Here is a 22,816-nt window from a genome sequence, read left to right on the forward strand (position 1 = left end):
CTGAATTCAAGTGCTTAAGTGACTTCCACCAGTTCATTGGTATACCTTTCTTTAAAACATCATCAGCAAATATATATTTCTTGAATGATTCACCCTTAGCTCTGAAGTTTATTATGGTTGGTATTATGGAGGGATGATTGCTGGATGTCCATGTCATAGCCAGCTCCTCTTCTTCAGCAGTTAAGGTTTGACCCTGGTACCGAGTATTGAGAATATTTGCAAGAAAATGAGCTGGAGATAGTGCTTGTCCCATTCATTTTTTTAATGCTTGCAATTTAACTCTGTCATTGTATATTTCTCTCTTTAAGATCTCACTCCGTTCCTTCCAAATTTCAACAGCATCAGCAATAAAACAGCTATTTCCCTGCATTTTGTTCAAGACTACAGAAATTGGCTTCAGAGTACTCAGCATGTGTTCAACATTTCTCTTAAGCCCAATGTTGAGAACTTTGCCATCTATTTTTTCACAATTTTGTTCACAAACTGTCATCGGGTTAGGCCAGGTCTTGATATAGGGCTCAAAACAGTCCACTACTGAGTTGCATCGTACATCTTGTAGGAAAGTTAACTTGGTTCCTCCCACTTTTTTCAGAGCAGCTGCTGCAAAGTGGTTGTTATGGAAATATTTTGCAATTTCAACTTTAGCCTTTATTTCTGGAACACTGACGTCTTTTGCTAGGAGGTGCATCAAATGAGCACTGCAACTGTATATTATTAGCTTGGGACTCTCTTCTAAATAATTGCATCTCATCTTGGATACATTTGCAGCATTGTCTGCGTACTAGACATTTGAATTTTTTTCAGTTTGTTATAGCTTTTTGTAAGTATTCTGTTGTGTGCGCATTTCCTGATGTATCAATTGTTTCTGTAAAGAAGACCTTCCCTTCTTCTGTTGTCACACAAGCACATACAACAGGATCATTGTGGACATTGCTCCACCCATCAAGACTCAGGTTAACAATTTTACGTTCTAGACCTTTTGCACACTGCTCAATTTCTCTTTCATATGCTTTATCCAGCAATTTGCCTGCAACATCTGCTCCGTTGGATGGACTGTATTCTGGTCTTAATGACTGAACCATGTTAATGAAGTGTGGGTTCTCAATCATACAGAAAGGAGAGTTTGTTACATAAACAAACTGGGCAATTTTTTCATCAATGACCTCTTTTTGTAATCTGCTAGTTTTTACCACAAACTTTTCTACAGTTGTTTCTGGATGATGGAGATTTTTTTTTTCTTTTTGCTTCGGGTGATATACTGTGGCTGTGTGACATACATGATGTGACTGAAACAGTATCATTGGCAGATAACTCTGAAAATATATAAAATGATGGTGGTCTTGAAGGTGGATAGTCTTCAGAATCCTGTATGTTGAGGATGGATTCTCCTAAACAAAATAAGTCAAGGCAGTTATTTAATTATTATTACCATACTGCTCATTTGGTATTACTCATTGCATTCAGTGACAGTACTACTTTAAAGGTGAAATTTTAAAAGGAAGATCTGCCAATTTCAGCTGTCTATTTTTGATCACAACTGCATCTAAAATGATAGTACCATAGAGTAACAACTATATTTTTTGCTCAAACATGAGAATTCAAGAACAGTCCAGAAGGAAGACAGGCAGTCCTTAAGAAAGAAGTATGAAATAAACGTTTACCAACCTGAAGATCCTGCATGTTCAGACATGTTCCTTTCATCATCTTCAATGTACCTTCCTCCTGAGAAGGAACACTTCTCATGATGTTGTTTCATTTGGGCATCCAGGCCTTGCATTTCTTCGTTGTACTGTTTGCATTTTGCAGGCATGCCTATCTTACTTAAGGTAGAGGAACTTCATTAAAATATTCCCAAACTGGGTCTCTCTTATGGCCTGCTGCCATTATAGGTTTTCCTTTCTAGTGAGAGAATGGTATGGTAGATCTCAAACCAATGAAGGCTGCGCTCAAAGACCTCAAGACTTCTGGAATATGCTGCTCAAACAGTTTCACTTTTGTTTCTACTGCCTGTCCCTCCCTTCTCACATTTATCTCCAGACTTCTTCTCCTTGTCCAAAACTATTCCACCCCCAACAATCTTCTATTCACTGAACTTTCTGAAACTTTGCACTTTTAGAGAGAGGTAAGGGATTGACTCTGTGTACACAAATTTGCAGAGGGACAATAGAGTTGAGGTCTGTTATTTCTCACCTCTGTATATTTATTTATTTAAGACTTTTTTGCTGTTAACAAGCATGTTGTCTCTGGAGACACAAATCCTCAGTTTGAGAACTGCAAAACTAAGCATCTCTAATGGTATCTTCTAGACTGAGCACTGAGTCCCGTTGTGTAGATAGGAAGATTTAACCTAAATAATCTATACAGACCCCATAAGATTGGGTCCCCCCTAATCCATGAACTATTGGAACTCATTTACAAAACTTTTTGTTAAATATTATGTGAATATATTGTCTCATACTCTAGAATTAGAATTTATAATTCCTATTCCATGATGAGCTATCTATGAGCTATAATGTATCTTTAGATAGGTTTTTTCTTCAAAAAGCATTTTATCAAAAAAAAATCCAACTTTTGTGATTTTTTTTTTTAAATCATTGATTTTTATCCACTGTCCAACTGTCATTGCTCTGAATCATGGCTGCATGCTAGTAAATTAAGCTACTTTGTGCTGCTTCAGAGTAGCACAAAGCAGCCAAAGTATACTAGTGAATTGGTCTTGAATCATTTAAAATTAAATATTTAAATGTCATCCATATCTTCAGTTCATTAATAGTATCGTGATGTTACTGTTTTTGCATTTATTCCATGTTCATGTATTACATTTATAATAATTGAACAAGGAAATTTCCAGGTGAAAACTGTTAAGATGGATTTCAGGCTGATCATGTATCAGTAACTTAAGAGTGCAAAACATAATAGGTTTTGGGGTTACTACAAGCATTACAAACCTAGGAAATTCAGGTAAGGTTACATTTAAAAGAAATCCAAACACGTTATGGGCAAGATATGTACAGTTAAGGCACCTAAGCAACTTAACTCTCTGTCCTATAGTGACACCATGGGGACAGAGAGGAAAACCTCTTTAAAAATTGGTTTCATATACTGAAACTACAAATACTGTAAAATCCCTTTATCATAAAAATATGGTTATTGCATGATGTCAGTTTAAATATATGTAATGTTAGTATGCATGTGTAAGTGTACATGTTTTCTGTTGAAACTTAGTTTATCTGAGATTGTTTAGTACGTAATGGGAACAGAGGGGTATGGGTGAATATCTTATGACAACTTGCATATGTTCACATTGGAATAGCTGGGTTTAAATGCGGTAATTGGTAAAAGAATTATTGAAGAGAAATAAACAGTATACATTAAACTATTACAAACCGAACGTGAAATATTTTGCTGAAGTAATTCTCTCTCTTAACAGGGATAAACCATGATGTGGCTATAGATGTTGCATTCCCACCTATATTTTGTCCTGAAGATCCTCATTTATTTCGAATAGAGGATATTCAGAATGATATGTTGTTATCCTGTATGAGCTGCATCTCTGTGTGTCAGCAGGACACCACTAGCAATCAAAAGCTTTATGGCACGTTTCCACTTTCAAGTAAGAATTGCTATTATTGGTATTACTCATGTATCGATTTCTTTTTTTATCTCTGAATGTAAGCATTAATATTGTATACAGGTCCCTGTTTATAAGTCAGGCATTCGGCACCCCTTCTCATAGGATACATGTATGCTTTCATTTAACACCTTTACTAGATACTGTAGACATGAGGTTTGTCTTTCAGGCCAGTCTTCACTAGGCCTACCTTTCTGCAGCCATAAGTTAGCAGGTGTAAATAAGAATGCTACGAAGTTGGATATGTAAGTACCTGCTACACACACATTGAGTCACTTCTGGATTACCTGTATTGTGCCTGCAGTTATTTGTTTGCACAAAATTGTACTAGCAGAGAGACCAGGTTTTTTAATATTTGGCCCAGAGTCTGGTCCATAAATGAAACACTGCAGCTTTCAATCATTCATTCCTATTTCACTGATGGCATTTCAAGGAGCCAGCACTCAGCTAGTGCAACTTGCAACAAGTAAAAGCTGAAGTTTTTGTGTACTGTTAATTGTCTTTTAAATTATAGTTCCATGTAATGGCTGCCCACAAAAAATATGTTAGAGGGAGCTAATGTTTGTACCACACTTCAAATGTGTAAAGTGCTATGTAAATGCTGGAAATTATCCATCAGAAATAGAAATACTTGATTTTAATTAAGTCCATTTTTTTGCTTGCCCCATACCAAACTGCTTGAAGAATAGTAAATTTTTTTTTACGTGGACTAGCATGTAAATTGTCCTCGTTTAAGTGCTTGCTCATGTCCATTCCACATTAGGTGTGTGTGCTCGCCACATGCACCGGCGCCGAAAGCTTTTCTCTCAGCACTATGCGTAGGGGACCGGCTCTGGCATCCTCTGGAGTGGCGCCAGCATGGTGTGGTATAAGGGGCGCCACCGGCTCCTCCCACCCTCAGTTCCTTCTTGCCACCAGTGATGGTGCTGAAACCTCTGCTGCTTCGGCTTGAGAAACACCTCTTGAAGTACACCAGTTACGTTCTCGGTTCTTGAGAACTAGCGTTCTCTAGAGTTGTTGCGTTCTCAGTTCTAGCGAACTTTGAAAACCTGTAATATAGTTGTACATAGTTAGTAGTTCTTAGTTACCCTTAGTAGTAGTTCTCAACTCTTTGTTAGTCCCAAACGGGACTCAGCCGGGGGACGGGGCATGCCCTAGGTTTTAAGCCCTGCAATCGCTGCAAATGGCCTATGCCAGTCAGTAATCCACGTACCAGCTGCCAAAGGCCTGGCCTACACTGTGTGGGGGATCGATCTATATTACGCAACTTCAGCTACATGAATAACATAGCTGAAGTCGACATACTTAGATCGACTTACCGTGGTGTCTTCACAGTGGTGAGTCGACTGCTGCCGCTCCGTGCGCAGTGCTCCACAGGCCGGCACCGGTCCCCCTCCACGGCTCCGGTGAAGAAGCCGAAAAAGACTGAGGGTAAGATCTCCTACCTCCCGAAAGCGAAAGAAGAGGGCTGGGGGCAAGCCACAACCTGTGCCGGGCAGCTCCATGCCCCCATTGGGAACTTGAGCCCCAGCTCAGGTCAAGCGGTGCAGCCCATCCCATGCTTCACCTGTAACCCCGGATAGCGGTGCAGGCCCAGGCCAACTTCAGGTGCTGTCGATGCCTACAGCCCTTCAGGTGGCTTAGGAGATCCTGACCCTCCAATGGTACCCCAGTCTCGGGGAAAATCCGCGTTGGGACCTATACATGTGTCTCCACCTCAACAGCACCATTCCCCATCGAGAAGGACGTCCTGCCATCGCTCACCTGCCTGAAGCCATCACACCTTAGGACTAGAGAGGCGGGCTCAGCTGAGCCGTCTGCAATCCCAGCACCGGGGACACCAATCAAGGGATGTCTTTGGCAGCCTTCCTGGCACACATCCCTATCCAGAACATCTGTAGAGCCGCAAAGTGGTCCTCTGTCCACATGTTTACTGCTCGTTATGCCGTCACTCAGCAGGCCAGAGACGACGCTGGGTTCGGCAGAGCTGCGTTGCAATCTACACGTCCGTGAACTCCAACCCACCTCCAGGGGTACTGCTTTGGAGTCACACATAATATGGAATGGACGTGAGCAAGCACTCGAAGAAGAAAAGACAGTTACCTTTTCTGTAACTGGTGTTCTCCAAGAGGTGTTGCTCATGTCCATTCCACAGCCCGCCCTCCTTCCCACTGTCGGCGTTTCCGAAAAGAAGGAACTGAGGGTGTGGGGAGCTGGCAGCGCCCCTTATACCACTCCAGAGGACCCCAGAGCCAGTCCCCTATGGATACTGTAGAGGGAAAAACTTACGGCACCAGTGCATGTGGCGAGCACACACGCCTACATGGAATGGGCATGAGCAACACCTCTCGAAGAACACCAGTTACAGAAAAGATAACTGTCTTTTATCCTAGGTGAACATGTACAGCATACTGCATGTAAAACAAAATGCTAGTTAAATATTTTTGCTACACACACACACATGAACTATCTGTGTTTGGCTTCTAGATGAAACTGTAAAAGCAGCAGTTGACCTAGACAGACAACATGTCATCTGTATCCTGGACATCTGTCGTTTAGGTGAAGATAAAGTGGAAGTTTTTCTGAACAAAATTTATAAGATAATGGAGACTGATGTGGTGAACCTTGTGTAATTTAATAGCTTGTTTTATTGACGTTATCCGTATATTGTTGGAGGGGAGGGAAAAAAAAAACTTTTGTAACTTACAATACACCCTCTGCATATTGCCACTTTCTAGAGCGTATAGAGCCAGCATATCCAGTGTTATGAAGTGTTCTGATAGAGCAATTGTAATGGTAGTCATTACAATTGAGAAGGAAGGTTCATTACCTTTATATCTGAAGGCTTTGGAGCACAGTATTATAAATATGGCTGAGTGCTAATTATTTTTATACCTCTATTGCTTTAGTGTAATGCATTGAGTGCTGCAGGCAGCTCCCAAGTGTCAGGTGTTTTGTACGTGTTCCATCATTAAGCAAAGAGACTGGATGGGGAATGGAATGTACAGCCAGATTCTGTCCTCTGTCAGTGAGAGTTGCCTGCATATATGCGTGGGAAGAATTTGGCTGTAAGTCACTTGTGTGACTCTCTCTAGTTGGTAGAAACCGAAAATCATTGCCATCTGACAGCTCATCAGGATGGTCGTGTGAAATAAAATGGTGGTCTCAGTCCAGTTTCTAGAGAAAACATGGCTGCATCACAGAAACTTGCCACCTCACTTGTTCCCTTGTTTGTAGTTTCAGTAGAGCCAAAAGACTTAATTTCAATAGATTGAGAACAATCCTCTGCTTTATAGAAGGGTCCCTCTGAGCAGTTTGAGAGACGCATTGGCTGTTGGTGGGGAAAAGTTTGCCCAGCCAGTGGCATACTGTGAATGGAAGCCACAGAAGGTTCTGTGAACGGAAGCCTTCAGTTTTAAGTGCTTTCAGTTCTGCTCCATAACATTAAATTAATTAAAAAACAAGGCACTTCTCTGCATTATTTGTGTTAGATTTTCTAGAAGCATTATTGGATACAGGGCCAAAGTTTGAGTGTTGTCTGGTCACTTAGAATGTCATTCTGTGCTTCTGCATAGATATCCAGTAAAGTTTTGGTGTGTCTCACAATTTTTAACAGTTTACTAGTAGAAGAATATTAATGTAAATGTCCTGATAAGTGAAAGTTAATACCGTAAAACATTTGTCCTTTATATCTTTCTGTACTGTATTTTGTATTTAAATGTATGATATGGTATAGGCTCCAGGGTCTAATAAGAGAGTCTGGCACCCGTACTTGCTATTCCAAATTGAGCCATGCTGACTATGCCAGCAGATATTTTAAAGTAGATATACCTCAGGTAGAAGCTTAATTTTAAGGAAACAAGCATTTCAAGATCAAATGTGTAAGGTAATTATGTTTTTGTAATAGAAATGACACAGACACTTGTACAGAGTTACCGTATTTTATTATTTGTTCTAGTCACTCAGCCCTCTTCATTTTGTTTTGTTTCTCAGTGCTCCCATTACATGTAGTAAAACCCAGCAATGGCTCTGCCTGCTTTGTCTCACTGCATAGCAGTGTATACTTAACATTGTTGTTATCCCTTGATGCTTGCTGTCTTAAATCTTAACAGCAAATTCAGAATTAGGTAGACTCTGGTCTTTATATCTGTGCTATTTGAAACGTATCAAAAGACAACTAAAAAAAAAGTATATAATATATATACTGGCAAAAATGAGTAAATTCCATTCTTTGCAAAGAATCCATTCACTCTTTTGTTTCATGAAGTATAGCTAACTGTAAGATTAAAAATGCTAAGAAACTAAGGTCCTGTTGATAAACATCATAACATTTTGTTATGCCTCTCATTCTCAAGAACAGGGCTTTGTAAAATTTTTTCATACTATAGGGATCACTCATCCACCACTGGAATACAGCCATTGCAGAGGTGGATTGTTACCAGAGCCTTGTGTATTCCCTAATCCTGGAATTCACACCCTGTCAAAGTATTGTACTCCAGAATCTTAGCTCTTATTTTCTTTTTATAAATGTTTCTACCCATCGTAGTTTCAAAGAAAACCATAGAAAGGACAGTTGAGTGTAAACCAGCGCAGTGATGAATATACAGAGAGCCTGAAACAATAACTCTAACAGGTGTAAACTGCTCAGATTTATCTGTGTGTGGTTAACTCTGAAACTTAGACTACAGTCTGTGGGATATTGAAAATGAGGACAGCTTAAATAAAAGAAATAACAAATAATACAAAGGCTTCTGTTTTTATTTCATTTTTATGTATAATTGAATAAAACAATCTGTTTTTTAAATGTATCTGAAGCTGTTGCAGAACTTCAAGAATTTCCACCAGAGTGCGGCATAACCCAATGATCTTGCAGCAGAATTTTAAGTCTCTCTTGCCTCAGAGTATGCAAGGCATCTTGTATTGCAGCCATTCTGGGCCTGCAACACTAAACTTTTTTTTTTTTTTTGGCAATGAGTTCCAGTGGCTTCATCTGTTTTTTCCTCCGGTTTCATTGCCTTCATTTTCCAATAGACCACCCTTCGAAGAAAGCACTTTTAAAATCGTTTATACATGCATTTTCCCATGATGGAGGCAATCCCCATTGGAGAGCAGAGCGTGGGATATATACATAACTGCTTCTTGTAATTCATATGACTTGGGTGGGTGGGTGGCATTGATTCTGCCCCCTCATTATACATGCAGTACTTCTCCATCCCCTATTGGCTTCAAAGGGAGTTACGTAGATTTATCTGAGGTCAGAATTGGCAGGTGAATACTCCCTGAGATTGGAACTGGAAAATGGGAACTTTGACTAGCCATAGTACTTAGGGACAAACCCTGGAGCACACCACATAGGAAAGTGGAGTCTGATATGATAAAGCAAGACACACAAAAAATTATAAGGTATGACAAGGATGTGAGAGAGATTGTGGTTTAAAGGAGGAATAAATTATTTTTAAAAATTGGTTCCAGTACATCTACATTAGTTGTCTGCACTGTTGCAACTAAATAGACCTTTTTTCCCTTTTTTTTTTTTTTTAATCAATACAGTTTTACTAGTGTCAGCTTTTTAATATAGACAAGCCCTGTATCTTGGACAGGCTAAGGAGAAAGGGAGAAATGCAAGACTAAGGCTGTGTCTACCCTTGCACTTTTGTCGGTATAACTTATGTCACTCAGGGGTGTGCAAAAACCACCCCTCTTAGCGACATAAGTTTCACTGACAGAAGCACTGGTGTGGAAAGCACTACATTGGCGGGAGAGCTCTCTCCTGTCCTCATAGAACAGCTACATGAGCTCACTAGTGTAGACCTGGCCTTAGGTTAATCTTGGATTAATTCTATCTCACTTAATTCTTCCACTATATAAGATTAGAAAAATTATGCAGACCCTTTCTTTGTTAAATCTTATTTTTAATGAGAGTCTCAGATTGTTTTGAAATGAGGTCACTCTGTTATATCCTTGAAGGGAACAAAATTTTCTGACCGCTGGCAAGAAGCATTTCAGACTAAATAGGAGCCTATCCTGGATGTGAATGTGGCCTGTATGAATTAAACTGTCCTCTGGCTACTGCTCAGGGGCTGATGCAGCCACCTACAGAGTGCCACCAAGATACAGATGGAAGCCTGTAGAGAAATGAAAAAAGCTGATGGACCATAAGGAGTGGCAGGAATATGGGGCCAAAGTTTACATTTCCAGGCACTCATAGTAACAGTAACCAGGTGTGGATTTTTTTCCCTGGATAAGCTAGTTGTAATAGAGCTGACTCACTGAGGACTTATATTTCTGTGGGTGGTATCAGTTACCTTCTTTGACCTGAAATTTCAAACTCCTTAGGGAAGCAATGGACTAACAGTGGTCATTGTTAGTTGAAAATATCTATAGACCTCTTAAATTGTATGCTTCAATTAATAAGCAATGAAGGAGAAGAATAAATCCAGCTATTCCTGCCTCCTGGTTGTTGCTGTTTTATTCAGAGCTGCAGAGACTGTTCCAGCCTATGTGAATCTATTCTATTTCAACACTACTAACAACAGCACGGTGACCGAGCAATGTGAATGTGGCGAGTTTGGAGGAAACTCTCCTTTGGGTACGGCTTCGGGGCTGGTGGGCATTCCTAAATCTGCTAACCTTCAAGCCTGCGATTCTCACACGGAGTTCACTGTCACGGAAGCACCCTGGATTGCACTGATTGAAAGAGGCAATTGCAGATTTTCAGAAAAGATTCACCTGGCAGCCAAAAAGGGTGCTGAAGCTGTTGTGATCTACAATGCCCCAGAGAGTGGCAGTATTCCCATCCGTATGGCACACTCTGGTGAGTACTACAATAATCAACTCTGGGAGCCTGCTAATTTCTGTCCAGTTCAATATGCCATTTCCACTGAAGGCAACCTGACATGTTGAAAGTATTTCATGTGTTTATCTTCTGTTCTTGTGTTGGTTGGTTGCTATTTTTATGGAGAAGTTTTTGGGACCCAATCCCTGCAAGTCCTTACTTGCAAAACTTAGCCTTTCTTATTTACCAGACAAGTCCCATTAAGTAGTAAGGGTTTGTGGCACCAGGACTTTTGCATTTTGATAGATTTCACTCAATTTGTATGCTCTCTTCTGAGGAATAACAGTATGATCCAAAGCCACCCTACTCTTGAGGGAATTCTGCACCACTGCACATGCACAGAATTTATGTCCCCTGCAGATTTCTTTGCTTCCTGACAGAAAAATGACTTTCTGACAGGGAAGCAAAGGGAAGCCACAAGAACGGTCATGCAACCCTCCCCAGCAGTATGTTTTGGGTGCCCAGGGCAGCCGGCGGAGAAGTAAATCATTGTGGGGTAAGAGGCAGGACTGGGAAAGACCTGGCTGGTGGCTTCTACCGTGCGCCAAGCTCAGCTGCTCGTCTGGGCTGGAGAGGACAGGGCTACTTCTTCACCTGCATGGCATCTGGGGCCCAGTCAGACCCATCCCCTGATTTCTCCTCTGGCTGCAGGAAGCTCTGCAAACATCCCCTCCCCCTTGCTTCCTGCACCCCATTGCTCCTCAGCTGCAGAGGGAGGGATCTCTGTATAGGGAGCTGCTTCCCCATCCACCCAACCCCCGTGCATCCTCCTCATACCCACACCCTCACACCGAGCCTCACTGCCCCTGCAATCAGAACCCCCACGATGAACCCCACTCCCCCTGCATCTGGACCACCCTGATGAGTCACTTCACCCAGATTCCCCACTGAGTCTCCTGCACCCAGAGTGCCCCACACAGAACCTTCTCAATCCACACCTGGATCCCCCACATTAAGCCTCTCCACACTTGGATCCTGGCTTGCTGAGCCTGCCTCCTCACACAGATGGGCAGGGCCCTGGGGTATTTCTGGGGCAGGCCGGGTCCTTGTGCTGTGTCAGGGTTGGGTGCAGCCTCACCGCTGAGTCCATGTCCCCCAGGGGAGGGGGAGAGCTACATAGTGATCTCCCACCTCTGTGCAGGCAGTGGCCTGTGCTCCTGAATGCCGTGCTGGAGCCTCCACATTTATTTGGCAAATAAAATTTGCAGAATTCTAAAATTGTGTGCAGAATTTTTATTTTTTGGGCGCAGAATGCCCTCAGGAGTACCACCTGGATCAAATGGGAGCCTTTCCATTGATTTCAGAAAGATTTGCATCAGGTCCTGTTTGTGTCTAGATTTTGTTGTCAGACACTTTTATAGATGGGATGTTTTGATAATCTAATTAATGTGAATAATGTACTACTTCCGTTAAATTGTTTCTAAGGTGTCGCTTACACTACAAACTTATGTCAGTATTATTACGTCTCTCAGAGGTGTGGAAAATCTACACCCCTGAGCGACATAGTTATGCTGACCTAACCCCCAGGGTAGACATCACTATGTCAATGGGAGGGCTTCTCCTGTTGACATAGCTAACACCTCTTGGGGAGGTGGAATACTTACACCTATGGAAGAAGTGCTCTCTTTGGCATAAGTATTGTATTGTCATACAATAGAAGATTAATTGTATATGATGTTGAAAGCAAATTACATAATATATATTTATAATACAGTATATAATTCCCTTACATGCTACTAATATTATGATAGTGTTTATAGTTGGAATTTAAAATATTTAACCTAACATGAAAATATGGCCAATTAACTGAAGATTTTCTTTTGTATTGTTACGGGAAAGTGATTTATCTAATCAATCTAGAAAAACTGGCTGGTACTGATATAAAGGATCTTGTATAGCTTTGTTAGTTTGTTTGGAGATAGACAAGTCAACAATCTTTAAGAAAAATATATTGTGTTTAGCTGTAGGTAAGGTTTTCTGCTCAATTTCTAATGGAACAATAGAGATCCCAAGAGGCCAAATGATCTAATTCATCTGAAGTGAAATCAAGAGCTAGATTTGCCAGCCAGAATCTCTGAAGCACTCTTTGGCCTGGTCTACACTAGGGTGGGGGGTGGCTAGCTAAACCGGTCTAAGTTACACAACTTCAGCTACGAAAATAGCATAGCTGAAGTCTATGTACTTTGAGCTACTTACCGCAGTGTCTTCACAGCGGTAGGTCAACTGCCAACGTTCCCCTGTCAACTCCGCATACACTACTCGCGCTGGTGTACCGAAATCTATGGGAGAGCGCTCGGCGGTCGATTTATCACGTCTTCACTAGACGCGATAAATCGACCCCCGCTGGATAGATCGCTCCAGAGGTAAGTATAGATGTGCCCTTTGAATGGCATTTCCATTTAAGTGTGTGGGGCGGTCTGGGCATGGAGCATTTCCCGGAGACAGTCCTCATTCATATACAGTACTAGTGGGGAGGTCACAAACGGCACTCTGAGAAAGAAAAAAGAAGCTGAAGTAAGATGAAGCAGAAAGCAGATCCTATTTTCATTCAAATATTTCTGGTAGTTTAAAAAAGAGATAAAAATACATTATAAAAAACAAAACAGGAAAGGAGCAGAACTCTCTGAATAATATTCTCTCTGAGATCCACACAGCCCTTGGACTTCATTGCATTTACTTTTCCAGAAGACAAGTTCTGATATATTTTTTTTTTTAGCATTTCTTTTCAATAAAACATAAAAAGAATGTGTATTTGGTGGTGATAATGAAGGTTTATAAATCAATGTAATTTTCAAATTTAACATTAAATACAGCAAGGGCTAAGTACAATAACTCAGCTTAGGATTCAGAGTAGCAGCCGTGTTAGTCTGTATCTGCAAAAAGAAAAGGAGTACTTGTGGCACCTTAGAGACTAACAAATTTATTAGAGCATAAGCTTTCGTGAGCTACAGCTCACTTTATCGGATGCATAGAATGGAACATATAGTAAGATAGATACACATACAGATAAGTTGGAATTTACCATACAAACTGTGAGAGGCTAATTAGTTAAGATGAGCTATTATCAGCAGAAGAAAAAAAACTGTTGTAGTGATAATCAAGTTGTCCCATTTAGACAGTTGACAAGAAGGTGTGAATCATAGAATATCAGGGTTGGAAGGGACCTCAGGAGGTCATCTAGTCCAACCCCCTGCTCAAAGCAGGACCGATTCCCAATTAAATCATCCCAGCCAGGGCTTTGTCAAGCCTGACCTTAAAAACTTCTAAGGAAGGGGATTCCACCACCTCCCTAGGTAACGCATTCCAGTGTTTCACCACCCTCCTAGTGAAAAAGTTTTTCCTAATATCCAACCTAAACCTCCCCCACTGAAACTTGAGACCATTACTCCTTGTTCTGTCATCTGCTACCACTGAGAACAGTATAGATCCATCCTCTTTGGAACCCCCTTTCAGGTAGTTGAAAGCAGCTATCAAATCCCCCCTCATTCTTCTCTTCCATAGACTAAACAATCCCAGTTCCCTCAGCCTCTCCTCATAAGTCATGTGTTCCAGTCCCCTAATCATTTTTGTTGCCCTCCGCTGGACTCTTTCCAGTTTTTCCACGTCCTTCTTGTAGTGTGGGGCCCAAAACTGGACACAGTACTCTAGATGAGGCCTCACCAATGTCGAATAGAGGGGAACGATCGCGTCCCTCGATCTGCTGGCAATGCCCCTACTTATACACCCCAAAATGCCATTGGCCTTCTTGGCAACAAGGGCACACTGTTGGCTCATATCCAGCTTCTCGTCCACTGTCACCCCTAGGTCCTTTTCTGCAGAACTGCTGCCGAGCCATTCGGTCCCCAGTCTGTAGCAGTGCATGGGGTTCTTCCGTCCTAAGTGCAGGACTCTGCACTTGTTGAACCTCATCAGATACTTAGCTTAAGGAAATAGATTCAATATGTGTAATGACCCAGCCACTCCCAGTCTCTATTCAAACCCAAGTGAATGGTATCTAGTTTACATATTAATTCAAGCTCAGCAGTTTCTCCTTGGATTCTGTTTTTGAAGATTTTCTGTTGCAAAATTGTCACCCTTACATCTTTTACTGAGTGGCCACAGAGCTCACGAAAGCTTATGCTCAAATAAATTTGTTAGTCTCTAAGGTGCCACAAGTACTCCTTTTCTTTTAGCCTCTCACAGTTTGTATGGCAACTTCCAACTTATCTGTATGTGGGTGGGTGGGTGGGTGGGGGTGTGTGTATATATATCTTACTATATGTTCCATTCTATGCATCCGATGAAGTGAGCTGTAGCTCACAAAAGCTTATGCTCTAATAAATTGGTTAGTCTCTAAGGTGCCACAAGTCCTCCTTTTCTTTTTGCGGATACAGACTAACACGGCTGCTACTCTGAAACCCGAGAATAATTGTTTATTAGAATTACTCAGCTCATTTATTTATTAGGCCTCTGCTGCTGGTTTTGAGTTCCTCCTCTTACATCCCACTGACTTTTCCATTAAGTTAATGGAATTTATGGTAGAATACATCTCCTGTGCTAGAGAAAGTACCATAGTGTATGTATGGTCTGCTGAGTGACCCACTAACTGAAACAGGTATTTTAAATATAACAGATTTAAATTGGTGGAGAGGGCAAGGGGTTCCCCTCTCTGATTCATTGCCAGCTCCCTCCTGCTCCTCGTCAATTTCATTTGTCAGTGGGCATTAACGCCAGGGTGACAGGGTAGAGCACATCGATGTAAAGTGAAGCCAGTACACTCACTGCTGTTAAGAAGGAAAAGCTTAGTAACACAGACAACGAGAGAGCATTTCTGCTGTCCCCAGTCTGATTACCAGACTCACTAATTGTAAAGCAGGAAGTGTTAATAGTAGTGTAGTTTTGAAATCCTACAGGCAAATTTTGTATGTGATTTGTGTAAAATTATACTAACATTCAGTTACACAGGGAAGGAGCCCTTGCTTAAAGAAAGATACATATGTAGGATCTCTCTCTCTCTTCAGCACAATCCATTGAATATATTATCTTCTGTAATAATTTTCAAAAATGGCTCCCTTTAGGTTCTTAAATCCATATTCAGTCACCTAGGGCTCAAAGCTCAAAATCAGTTAGGTGCCGAAGTCCCTGTTTTAGGTATAAGAGTCTTAGTTTCGAGATCCCTGCAATCCACAAAACTCCAGCTGAAATTCTGTAAGCACCTAAACTCTGTTTTACAGTAAATGTTCCGTAGGCACCTGTGTTTCCGCCTCCCTTTAGTGTCCGGATGCCTATCTCCTGCCTAAGCCCCAGAATGATTCACAAATCAGTGGTAGATGGATGTTTGGCCACCTAACTCAGAAGCGTGTGCCTAATAGATGAACTTCCACGAAACAGCTGGGGGGCAGGGAGAAGGTGGACTTCCCTCATAACTTTTAGTCCATGGGTTAAGGTACTCATCTGAGATTCCCAGTTCAAGTCTTCCCTCCACCTAGGGGGAGAAGGGATTTGAACAGGGATCTGCCACCTCTCAGGTGAGTGCTCTAACCACTGGGAGATGGGGTATTCTGATGTAAGCAGTCCCTCAGTCTCTGTTGAAGCTGTTGCACTGTGGATAAATAAGGAAAGAATCATTGGAGCTTGGGAACTGTATCCTGAATCTCTCTCATCCTGGTTGAGTGCTCCAACCACTAGGCTATGGAGTCATTCTCATGCTTGTGCTTTGAGTAGGTGATGAAGAACATACCAGGATTTAAGGAGGATGCTACTTCTTAAGTAAAAAAGATAAAAGCATTTCTTGGTAATTCAGGGCAAAATAGGCTTTACAAGAGCATACCACTCGGCTGCAAAACAACTCCATGAAATTCAACCAGCATTAATAGTCCTTTATGGACAACGCTTCTCCTGCACTGTGAACAGGGACCAGCAGAGGGTACTAAGCTCTTGTTGATTATCTTTCCAGTTATTTTTACAAAGATCCTTTTCATTTTCAAAATAGAATAGGAGGACACGTATATAGAACAGGAAATCAGAGAATTTGTATTGCTCACTTCTGAAATCATTCAAATATGTTGGCTATGGTACAGGTATTTACTGTGTTCTGAAATGTTTTGCTGTGGCAGATACATTAAGCCTCCGTCTATGAAAACTAAATTTTGTAGTAGTTAATGCGTCCCATACTAATAAAGTAAATCACACTCTGGCCGACGTATCTTACATATTTAGCAGCAGTGCATTCCCCTCAGTTCACACAGCTCACCTAATCTACAATTGAACTTGAAAAAGTTGGTGTTGATTTCCCTCCCCACCCTCCCCCCCAAACTTTGCATTCAGAACAGTTCTGCAGCCTCAAAGGCTAATTTGTGTTCTCTCGGAGATTCATTCAAAGAAGGCTGTTACACTTTTTGATACAGTGCTAGAAACTTGTGGACTGAGTGTCTGCCACTGGACTTTTTGTTTTGTCTTTTGTTTTGAAGGCTAGTATAAACTTATCTTCTGATTCACTGAGTTTTCCCTTATTCTCCCCTTTCTGGAAAATACCACTTTCCAATGTTCAGTGTACTGTATATGTTGCAACATACATTGATTACCTGAGCTTTCACCGGAGTAACAGCCAATTGCTGTATTCTTGTTTTGAACAGCTGCAGTTTGAACAGCTCACCCTCTAAGGGTATACAACATTCAGCTGATGGATTTACATTTTCATTAAATCCTGTTTCAGTGCAACAACCCATTTTACAAACCAGGGGCCAAATTCATCCCTGAGGTCAACAAAGTCATAATAGGGATGAAATTTGTCCCCCTTGTCAGTGAAAATGGCATAAGTGGCCTCGTTTACAATGAAACAGCTGCTTTTTTCCATGTGGACAGCATCCCAAAGGACACAACTTATTTTCATAATCAGAGTTAAGAGCTGGTACGGCCACATGGCAAAGCACCAAGCTAACAAGGGTCCTGTGTGTTGAGAGTTTATCCCCAGATGGTCCAGAAGAGTGGCTAGCCCCTGCTTCCCATGCTGTAGCATGTAGTGTTACAGCTGTGTTGGTCCCAGGATATTAGAGAGACAAGGTGGGTGAGATAATATCTTTTATTGGACCAGCTGCACAGAACTCTTCTTTAGGTCTGGGAAACTAAGGCTATCACTACGCTAGAGAGCTTACACTAGTGCAGCTGCACCAGCTGCTGTAAGCTCTCTGTGTAACCGACACAGCCGGTCGGGAGAGCTCTCTCCTGTCAACTTAATTACTCCAGCCCTCCCGCTCCCCCACCATGAGAGGCAGTAGGTGTGAATTAACCAACCTCCTGAGCTGCTCCTGCAAACATAGCACTTGCCACTCTTCTGACAGTGGCCAGTGCCAGGTGCCCCAGAGGGAATGAACAGAACAGGTAATCACCATGTGATCAATCCCCAGTTGCTCATTCCCAGCTTCTGGCAAACAGAGGCCAGGGACACCAGCCCTGCCCATCCTGGCTAACAGCCATTGATGGACCTATCCTCCATGAACTTATCTAGTCTTTTCATTGACTTCACTGGGCTTTAGAGCAGATCGTTACTGCACAGCTCCATTAATTCCAGGACTGGCGCAGACCCACCTGCAAAAATGAACTCTAAGTAGTGTAGTATTTATTAGGGCTGTTGATTAATCATAGTTAACTCATGCAATTAACTCAAAAAAACAATTGTGATAAATCACAGTTTTAATCACACAGTTAAACAATAGAATACCAATTGAAATTTATTAAATATTTTGGATGTTCTTCTACATTTTCAAATATATTGATTTCTATTACAACACACAATACAAAGTGTACAGTGTTCACTCTATATTTATTTCTGATTACAAATATTTGCAATGTTAAAAACAGTTTTTTTCAATTCACCTCATACAAGTACTGTAGTGCAATCTCTTTATCGTGAAAGTGTAACTTACAAATGTCATTTTTTGTTACATAACCGCACTCAAAAACAAAACAATATAAAACTTCAGAGTGTACAAGTCCACTCAGTTCTACTACTTGTTCAGCCAATCGCTAAGCCAAGCAAGTTTGTTTACATTTACAGGAGATAATGCTGCCCACTTCTTATTTACAATGTCACCAGAAAGTGAGAACAGGTGTTCGCATGGGACTTTTGTAACTGGCATTACAAGGTATTTACATGCCAGATATGCTAAACATTCGTATGCCCCTTCATGCTTCGGTCACCGTTCCAAAGGACATGCTTCCATGCTGATGATGCTCATTTAAAAAAAAAAATGCATTAATTAAATTTGTGACTGAACTCCTTGGGGAGAGAATTGTATGTCTCCAGCTCAGTTTTACCCGCATTCTGCCATATATTTCATGTTATAGCAGTCTCGGATGATGACCCAGCAAATGTTCGTTGTAAGAACACTTTCGCTGCAGATTTGACAAAACACAAAGAAGGTACCAATGTGAGATTTCTAAAAATAGCTACAGCACTCAACCCAAGGTTTAAGAATCTGAAGAGCTGTTCAAAATCTGAGAGGGATGAGGAGTGGAGCATGCTTTCAGAAGTATTAAAAGAGAAACACTCAGATGCGGAAACTACAGAACCCAAACCACAAAACAAAGAAAATCAATCTTCTGCTGGTGGCATCTGACTCAGATGATGAAAATGAACATGCATCAGTCTGCTCTGCTTTGGATCATTATCTAGCAGAACCCGACATCAGCATGGACGCATGTCCCCTAGAATGGTGATTGAAGCATGAAGGGACATATGAATCTTTAGCGCATCTGGCACGTAAATATCTTGTGACTCTGGCTACAATAGCGCATGTGAACGCCTGTTCTCACTTTCAGGTGACATTGTAAACAAGAAGTGGGCAGCATTATGTCCTGCAAATTATAACCAAACTTGTTTGTCTGAGTGATTGGCTGAAGTACAACTGAGTGGACGTGTAGGCTCTAAAGTTTTACGTTGTTTTATTTTTGAATGCAGTTATTATTTTTACATAATTCTACATTTGTAAGTTCAACTTTCATGATAAAGAGATTGCACTACAGTACTTGTATTAGGTGAATTGAAAAATACAATTTCTTTTGTTTTTTACAGTACAAATATTTGTAAGCCGAAATTAACGTAAAGTGAGCACTGTATACTTTGTATTCTGTGTTGTAATTGAAATCAGTATATTTGAAAATGTAAAAAAAATCCAAAATTATTTAAATAAATGGTATTCTATTATTGATTAACATAGTGATTAATTGTGATTAATTTTTTTAATTATCCTTTTATGTATCCATTCAGAAGTTGTATTCTTATATCTCAGTTGTACAAAGGTCCCTAAAGAAAGGTTCTATTAACGTTTCCAGAATCCAGGTCAGGTTGGCCTTTGGAAAATTTGGCTATACACACCCAAACATTGCAACTTGGGCCTGTCACTGTTTGAAATAACATTCCTCCGTAAGTCAGCAAAAATGTGTAACAAAAATCATTTAGTCTGAAACGGGTCTTTGATTTAGACCGCTCCAGAGCATTATCAAAGAGAGAGAACGCTGTTTAAGCATGGCTGTGTGCCACGGCCAGCTGCTCGTGTTCCATGATGCTGAAAATGTCCTCTGTTTGAACCAGGGTGCCTTCCATAAACAACTCAGTGACACTGCCTCTCTGTGTGCAGCAGCCCATATGCTGTTCCGGACCGTGGTCACTTGCCATTGGAAATGGTCATGGTTCCTACTTTAGTGATGGGTTGGCTTCGCACATACTTCTTATGCAACTGACAAATATACATTTTTATTTATTTGCATTTATTAACTGCACCTGTTTAAAAGTCTAGGTGGTGGACAATGTTGCTACCTAAATCAGAATTTCAGTAAAATTATAAGTATGTTCCTGCAAGGGATATAAATGTAAATCTGGGCAAAGGAAAATAAGGTCCCCCCCAAAAAGCATTTCCCATCCCTCCTTTCTCCAACTTCTCCATCCTCTCCAGGTAATCCTTTAACCAGTCACTTGCTCCCACCACTACTGCCACTGAGATATGCTGGTACAATAGGTACACCTTGCAATGTGTCACCTGATCTTTGGTCTGGTGGGCCAAAGAGAAAAACAAGTTCCCACGTTAAAGACTCTGGGACCAGTGAAATCCCAGTCCTATTGAAGTCAATGGCAAAATGCCAATTGACTTCAGAGGGGCCAGAATTTCACACTCTGGCACCAACCACATCCCATTTATGCCAGGGAAGTGGGCTGTTAGCTTGAGCGCTTAAGCTTCTGCGGTCATATGTTTTAAAATACCTGCTTTCAGAATGAAAGTTCCCTTCTTCAGCTTTTAGTGTTTTATATAAAAATCTCTAGTGCTGAGCTACACACATTTAAGTCCCTACAGGTTTTCTATTGAAATCAATTGTGATTTCACAAGGCGTGAGGCAGTGCTGAGTTATGTCCATTTTGTATCGTGGTAGTATTGAAATATCTGCACTGAGACCGGAATTTGACTATGCATATAGCTCCAGCTCCTGGTCCAGCAGCTCATGTATGGGTGTGTCTGAATTGGTCCCAAAAGTGATGCCATTTTGTACCTTACTCATGTGTTCTCAAACCTCATTCATTTTTTTCCAAGGGCCCCCATGTGCAGTATTTTCTGCTCATGAGGACACAATCAGATTTTCAGTCACTTGGTGCCCTTTAACTGAACTCAGTGTCACAGATGCATTATATGGAAATTCTAGATCCCAGACTGGGCAGGAACTTGCACAATCTGTTACTAAAGAGGGAAGTAAACTGCACTGATTCAATCCCAATGAATGGAAACTCCCCTACCACTGAGGAAAGACCCCAGTGAATCAGTGGGCTTAGGCCTGATCCTGTGTAGTGCTGAGTGTCCCCAAATCTCAGTGAAGTCAAGAAGGATGGAGGGCACTTGGTATGTTGCATGATCTGGCCCTCTTTAGCCACGTCTTTATAAGAGCTCCTATATGATTAGTTAGTTTGTGTTACATATGTTTTCCTAGCTAGAGGCAGCTTATAATTGGTGTCACGGATTCAGCTTTCAGTTTAATTCACTTGCTTCTCCCAGTCACTCTGTGGATCTTTTTATTGACCCCTTCTTTTAAGTGGCAAAAAATGTAATCCCTTGAGGTCACACATTTTGTAGAAGGGAGAAAGCATGCTGGAGAAGTCTCATCCATTTACGACTGTAATGATCTCATACTGCCCATATGTCAGGGTGACAGAACGTTTAAAACATATTGCCTGGCCTGTAGCAGGGACGTCGAGTGCTGTCATAGCAAAGAGCTAACCTAAACTCCCTTTGGTATCTTAAGCCAAAACCACAGCTAAAAACAATGCTTGCTTTACTGGCACCTAGGACGCTTGTGGAAATCTCATTGTCTTGTGGCAAGAGCTGAGCAAAACTAATTGGTTCCAACTTGCAGGGGGATCTGATGCATTTTTTTCCATTCCAGTTGATGTAGAATTTCAACCTCATTTCCAAGTTATTTGAGTTTCAAACAAATGCTAAAGCAGTGAAAGTCAGCTGGTTTCTGTGTGAATTTGTAAGCCAGGATGTCCCTTTCCCTCAAATCTCCCGGCACCTCGGAGACTTTTCTTCTGGGCAGAAAAGAGGGACAAGCAAGATGCACTGCAACCTCTACCTCATCCTCCCTGATGTCTTCAGGCCTGACCAGCTGGCCTCCAGGTGGAGTCACTTAGGACAACAGTCTAGTCCATTCTCCCATCTTAAAACTTGTTTGAGGGGTGTCACAAGATATGGCCCCCTCTCCAGCTTAATGCCTAGAAATCATCTTCAGCAGAGCAAGCTGCCTGCCCATCCCCATTCAGCAGCAGCAGACTCCAAAACCTAAATTCTGGTCCTGCTGCTGCTAACCACACCGCCCCGTACAGTATTTGGTGACACCCCAAAATGCACTAGGGTAATGGAAAACCTAAGCTAGGGTCCCGCAGGCAGGACAAATGTGGAATCTTGGCCTGCCTTTTATTCGTATAGGATGCTAGGAAGCTGATTAAATAACTGCACAGCTGCGGGTGAAAGTATGGAATTGCTGTGGCATTACTGATTCTCTCTGACTCCTTGTGAAATTGTTGCAGCTATTATGCCAGGCATTGTTCCAGTTTTAGACAATGGGAGAAAATTCCCCCACCCCCACATTGGTGCAACTCTTATTGTCTGTTAGAAGGCATCTTTTTTCAGTGTTTGTTCCTGGATGTTTATCTCATTTTTTCAGTCCTGAGTTTCATTTATGACTATAATTTTGATCACTGTGGGGTTTTTTGTTTTTGTTTTTTTTCATTTTTAAAAGTTATTCAGTGGAGATGGGCTAAGGTTGCAAGGAACGGATCCAGAGCTGCTGGGTTCAGATGCAATGACCCTCACAAACTGGGCTCATAA

The 22,816-nt window shown here is 41.4% G+C and overlaps 1 protein-coding gene across 3 annotated transcripts in view; it reads left to right on the plus strand.

Annotated features, from left to right (window-relative positions):
* Nucleotides 1–8,371, plus strand: part of RADX (RPA1 related single stranded DNA binding protein, X-linked) — a 34,767-nt gene extending 26,396 nt beyond the window's left edge. For all 3 annotated transcript variants that reach the window (XM_037908098.2, XM_037908097.2, XM_037908096.2), the window contains 2 exons: nucleotides 3,431–3,613; nucleotides 6,119–8,371. In XM_037908098.2, the coding sequence (XP_037764026.1) occupies nucleotides 3,431–3,613; nucleotides 6,119–6,264 (329 nt within the window). In that variant the 3' untranslated portion in view covers nucleotides 6,265–8,371. The remainder of the gene's footprint in view (nucleotides 1–3,430; nucleotides 3,614–6,118) is intronic.
* The last annotated feature ends 14,445 nt before the right edge of the window (nucleotides 8,372–22,816 follow it).

The sequence above is a fragment of the Chelonia mydas genome, chromosome 9, assembly GCF_015237465.2.
Source record: "Chelonia mydas isolate rCheMyd1 chromosome 9, rCheMyd1.pri.v2, whole genome shotgun sequence".
Classification (NCBI taxonomy): domain Eukaryota; kingdom Metazoa; phylum Chordata; order Testudines; family Cheloniidae; genus Chelonia; species Chelonia mydas.